Here is a 5,628-nt window from a genome sequence, read left to right on the forward strand (position 1 = left end):
ACTGAACACGCCCCTTGCTGGTGATTGGCTACAAGGGTGTTTAGGTGCTCGTTTGATCCACTTTTCTCATAAATCGCTGACTTCACCTTTAATGAATTGAAGCTTATGTGTTATTAATGTGTCTTATCAATGACTTTAGATTTACACTACAAAATGCTTTTCATTTTTTCATCATTTATCTGTCATCTTGATTTCTTAAGGAGTTGGAACACCAAAATGCAGTTCTGACGACTGAACTTCAGGCTGCTAAAAACACATGGCTCAGAAAAACTCTGGGCTCTTTCAGGACAGCTGCCAGCGGCCATCAGAACTCATCTCAAACAGATCCTGCCTGGAGCCCCGCTCATAACCCCCACTCCAGCTGGGTCACCAGAAGGCTCTCCTGGGCCCATTGAGAAGGGAGAGCAGCCAAAGTATGAAAAGGTTAAGCATACTGGTGGAGAAGAAAAGTATTTAATAAGAGCACTCCTGAAATGAGTCTCACAAATGACAAGAATGCTATTCCCTCAAACAAGCGGACATTATAGATCCGTATGGCTGCAAAAACTGTGAATGAGAGGATTCTCAAAGGATGGGTGACAGCAGGAAGCAATACCTGCCCTTCTAGAGATCAGTTGCTCTTAAGGCAATCTCACATGAAGACTATATTAAATTTTTGTATTATTGCGCTCAAGCATAATGTATTACAAAAATCATCAATATAATAAGTGTTTTGCCAGTTAACCTACAAATTGTGCTTGATGTGGTAACATCTAAGTGAACTAGTTTCTTATTGATTTAAGTTCACCAAATCCACCTAAGTAGGTTACATCAATAAAATATTTTTGAGGGTTAGATCAGGTAAAATTTTTAAGGTAATAATATAAGGTAATAGTTGTCTTTTAATGATTTTATGGTCCACTGTTGGTACTGTACAATGTGAATGCATTTCTTTCATTGTATTTTTACAACAAATAAACAATGAAGTAAGGACAATTATCAACGTAACTGAAATAGGGCCTTTATTTTAATTCAGAACCCGTTAATTGTTCACTCAAACTGACAATAAAGCTTTGAATATATTAGCCATCTGGTTACATGTTTTGGATTACAAATAGTTTGCATGTTCAGAGCAGAGCAACAGAAAAAAATCTCACGGACCTCATAACACATAAATAGAGATGAACACGTCACCTAAAACAATGTAAACATGTAAACAGAGAAACAATGCTAATATATATGTTAATAACCTTTAGGTCAGACAGGGAAATAAGGCTAAGCTCTACTCTTCTGCATTGTAAAGATCATCAAAAAAGCCCTCAGCGGCTCTGAGCATCTGCACCACAGCATTTAGAAGCAGAATGTCTGTTTGAGAGTCTATTTCCAGTTCTTGGCAGTAGTTTTTCACTGGGACCACAGCAGACAGAGAAACTCCAAGCTGAGTGCTAACCTCCTGCATCTGTCAAAAAAACTGTTAATCAGAAATACTCAAGAACAATATGTGAAACAAAATAGTACAGAATATTGACTAAGTCATGTATTAATTTGTACCATTTTGTTGATATAGTGGCTCTGGTAGACATTTTTCAGGTCTTCCGCCACTAAGGGGCAGGCCTCATCCACCTTAGTCAGCAGAACCAGCTGAGGAATACCTGAAGTACAGAACAACACCTAACTGTATATCAAATCCCAGAGATTGCTATCCTGTGGGTGATGTAGTCCTAGTGGTTAAAGGGGGTCATATGATGCGATTTCAATTTTTCCTTTCTCTTTGGAGTGTTACAAGCTCTTGGTGCATAAAGAAGATCTGTAAAGCTGCAAAGACTAAAGTCTCAAATCCAAAGAGATATTCTTTATAAAAGTTAAGAGTCAGGAACGCCTACCTAAAACGTCTCGTTCTAACACACCCCCACATACCTACGTCACTATCTGGGAAGATTTGCATAACGCCGCCCAAATGTTCACGCAAAGAAAGAAGGCGTAACTTTTATTCTCGCTGTAGTATTGTTGCCGCCACCGCCATGTCGTGAAGGCGCTGTGTGCTTCGTTGTGAAAGCAAAACTACTTTGTTTGGCCTTCCAAAAGAGGACGATATCGCTTCATCATGCCTGGAGCTGATCCGTGCTGGTCGCTGAGGAAATACTTCAACTTCGCGCTGTGGATCGCTGAATCGGCTTTCACCGTGGACGAAGCGGAGTCCAGCCCGGGGTCGTCACATGTGGTTGCCACAGGCATCACAATATAGTAAGGGACGTAACATTTCCATCACACGCTTGAGGTATTCGGCCAATCCCAACGCACTGGATAGCTGGCCAATCAGAGCACACCTTGCTTTTTCAGACCGATGAGCTTTGTAAAAATCGATGCATTTCAGAAAGGCGGGGGCATGTGGAAAATAATGTGTTTTTTTAACCTTAAACCGCATAAACAAATTTCATTACACCAAATACACAAAATAATGTTATTTTTAGCAGCATCATATGACCCCTTTAAATATTTATGCTAGTAGTACACTCAAAACCCACAAGAGGTGCTCTTGAGCAAGGGACTTAAAGGGACAGTCCATCTAAAAATTACAAATCTTTATTTATGTCATTCCAAACTTGTAAACAGTTCTTTCTTCTGCTGAACACAAAAGATTATATTTTGAAAAATGTTGATAACCAAACATTTTTGTTGTTGTTGTCTACACTGGAAGACAATGGGAGCTGAAATGGTTTAGTTACCAGTATTTTTCTAAATATCTTTGTTTGCGTTCCACAGAAGAAAGAAAGTCAAACAGGTATGGAATGACATAAGGGTGACTAACTGATGACAGAATTTTGGGTGGACTATGTCTATATACATATCCCTAACTATGCCCTGTAATACAGGGCTGTCCAAACTCGGTCCTGGAGGGCCGGTGTCCTGCAGAGTTTAGCTCCAACCCTAATTAAACACACCCTGAAGCAGCTAATCAAGCTCTTACTAGGCATAGAAACTTCCAGTCAGGTGTGTTGAGGCAAGTTGGAGCTAAACTCTGCAGGACACCGGCCCTCCAGGACCGAGTTTGGACAGCCCTGCTGTAATAAGTGTCCTGTAAATTGAATGTCCATAATTTAATTGACACAATACACTCATGTGATTTAATCAATTTAATTCATTCAAATCTGCTTCATTGCTGTTAATCCCTTACCCAGCTGGTTGGTTTTCCTTCGAAAAACTGCAAACTTGTTGATAATTTTGTCAGAGAGGAGTTTGATTTTGCAGGTGTCAATCACATACACCACACAGTGAATCCTGTCCTTCAAGCCAGGAGATTTATTGAAATGAGGGGAGTCAGGCTGTATGGCCATCGATGGGTTAAACTGAGAAAGAAACATGTAGAATATCTTTAAATCATTAAGACGCGAGACAGAAAATATTGAATTAAAATCCAATTAATTACAATAAATGTAAAGCCCATCAATTAGCTGGTAAAACATCTACCAGACTTATTACTGATTATGATCACCCTTTACCTAAAGTTCTCACCTGATACCGGTCTTGAATGTGACCCTTCAAAATGCTGGCAAAATCATCTACATCCAGACCAGTGTTCACACCCTCCTCCAGACCCATCGAGTCACACAGAGAGAAGGGAACATGGCTGACACCGCTGCCTGGCTTGATGTAGTAGGTACGAAACTACATGGCACAAACATATGGCAATTATTTTCAGGTACATAGAGAAACTTTGTATAACTAATACTTTGCACAATATTTCACTCCAAAAAACATCAGAGGTGGAAACATCATGTCTACCTGAGTAGTCAAACTGGTGCCAGCAGTGCCAGTGTTAGCCTGGCTGCTCACGTAACCCTTGAACACAGAGTTGATGGAGTTGAAGAAGCTTGATTTCCCAGCACCAACAGAACCCACCAGTAGAATCCGAGCCTGTTTGACTGAGCTAACAGAAGGCTTCCAGCCAGAGATGGTGCTTAAAAGCACCTTCCTTCTCCTAAACACATTATCATTGTCAAATTTTCAAAGCATTTCTAGGAAAACAGTAAGTCAGAAGCATTTTTTTTAAATAAATGAAAACAGACCAAACATCTGTACTATTACAGAAGAGAGTGATTTTGGTTTACTTTACTCACTCAGAGTTCCACTGCACATTTCGCCATGGTTTCTCCATGAGTCCTCCACAGTCTGGTGAGAATCCAAACCAGAGCACAAGTTATTCACACAACCATTTCTGAAAGTGCATTTCTCTCTCAACAATTATCTGAAAAGTAACACAAAATAATACAAACCTTCCACTCTGTACACCTCACATTCTGTTAGCTGTAAGTCATTTCCATGCATCTTCTGTGGATCGAATTGGTATGTTCCTGGGTTACTGTAGACGGTGACTGTATTATTGTAAAGAAATACCAAAGATTCAAAGTATGGACCATTGTCAGTGAAAGCATACTGGGGATTGCCACTGACCACACGCAGAGGATCTTCCTTCATTTCTTTATCATTAAAGCTGAAGAGAAAAGCTTTGTCATCCACAATATTTTGTGCTGTCTGTGCAAAATTTTTGCTAGTGAAAGCTCCGAAAACATATCCAGACTTATTGTAAGCTACAATGACAGTTGGTCCCTGCATATTGCACTTTCCGTGAAATGTAGTGGCATTGAATCCATGCACACTAGCTTTGAACAGCAGGCTGAGGTTGGCATTGTTGAACAATGAGCAGAGCTTCTTCCTCTGCCATTCATTCAAGCTGGATGTCACAGTGCTCATAATGATCTGAAAAATATTAAATAAACATTTTAAAGCATGCTGTTATGATTTCATTTTAAAAGTATTTTGAAAAATATGTAGGGTACTACACATACAGTATATTACAACGTAGATGATTGCCTCCTACCAAGTTTATGTGAAAGAATTAGTCATTAAAATTGTCACATTATATTAAACATGTATTTAAATCAACACACCTTGGTACAAGACGTCTTATTCGTCTGCTTTCTTTCGCTCAGTCGGTAACTTTACCCCAAAAGAGATGACTTTCCTTTTACCAGAAACGAAACTTACGTCGTACGTCAGGATTGCGTGAGAGCCAGGTTACAGAAAATTGGGTTACAGTGTAAAATCGTTTCTAGATTAAATATACTAATTTACTTAATATCCACACACAGGGTGACAGTTGTATCCCAATTCCCAAATGTTTTATCGTGACATTTGAATGCCTGACTTTTTCCACAAACCTCCAAGGCGCAAACCCCGCCCTGCCGTGGATCTCATCGGTCAACTCTGTCATGGACTCACCTGCCAAGTTCAGTCCAGATATCATGGGTGGATTCCACCACGGCAAATACTAATACTATACAATTTCTTCATATGAACCTAAATAGAACCTCATAAGTGACTTACTTGAAATGCTGAAATTAGGCAGCAACTAGAGATGCAAAGTCCGATTCATTTCCGCGAACCGGTTCTTTTCGGACAGATCGGCTCATTGAATAACGTCTCTACGCATTTCTTTTCTAACAACTCAGTGCAATGTTGTATCAATTAAAAATTCAATTAAGTCAATTGTGTCAACACATATTGAAACATTCAAAAAATAAAGTTATTTGCGTGAAAGCATATTGCTGATTATTGCCATATAATTCACTTAATTAATGGTGTTTGTGG

General features: G+C 39.4%; 2 protein-coding genes across 2 annotated transcripts in view; one reads left to right on the forward strand and one right to left on the reverse strand.

Annotated features, from left to right (window-relative positions):
- rabgap1l2 (RAB GTPase activating protein 1-like 2) overlaps positions 1–723 on the forward strand; it is a 3,390-nt gene extending 2,667 nt beyond the window's left edge. The window contains exon 8 of the mRNA XM_016280569.1: positions 201–723. Within this exon, the coding sequence (XP_016136055.1) occupies positions 201–395 (195 nt within the window). The 3' untranslated portion in view covers positions 396–723. The remainder of the gene's footprint in view (positions 1–200) is intronic.
- Positions 724–984: 261 nt separating this feature from the next.
- On the reverse strand, positions 985–5,205 carry ifi44c2 (interferon induced protein 44c2). Its single transcript, XM_016280453.1, has 8 exons — positions 4,929–5,205; positions 4,254–4,737; positions 4,098–4,149; positions 3,763–3,958; positions 3,493–3,645; positions 3,155–3,326; positions 1,531–1,631; positions 985–1,438 (listed from the first exon to the last, which is right to left on the reverse strand). Exons 2-8 carry the CDS (start codon positions 4,729–4,731, stop codon positions 1,262–1,264), a joined length of 1,329 nt encoding a protein of 442 aa, XP_016135939.1. The 5' UTR covers positions 4,732–4,737; positions 4,929–5,205; the 3' UTR covers positions 985–1,261.
- Between the last annotated feature and the right edge of the window lie 423 nt (positions 5,206–5,628).

The sequence above is a fragment of the Sinocyclocheilus grahami genome, unplaced genomic scaffold (genome assembly GCF_001515645.1).
Source record: "Sinocyclocheilus grahami isolate Dianchi unplaced genomic scaffold, SAMN03320097.WGS_v1.1 scaffold141.1, whole genome shotgun sequence".
NCBI classification, from domain to species: Eukaryota; Metazoa; Chordata; class Actinopteri; order Cypriniformes; family Cyprinidae; genus Sinocyclocheilus; species Sinocyclocheilus grahami.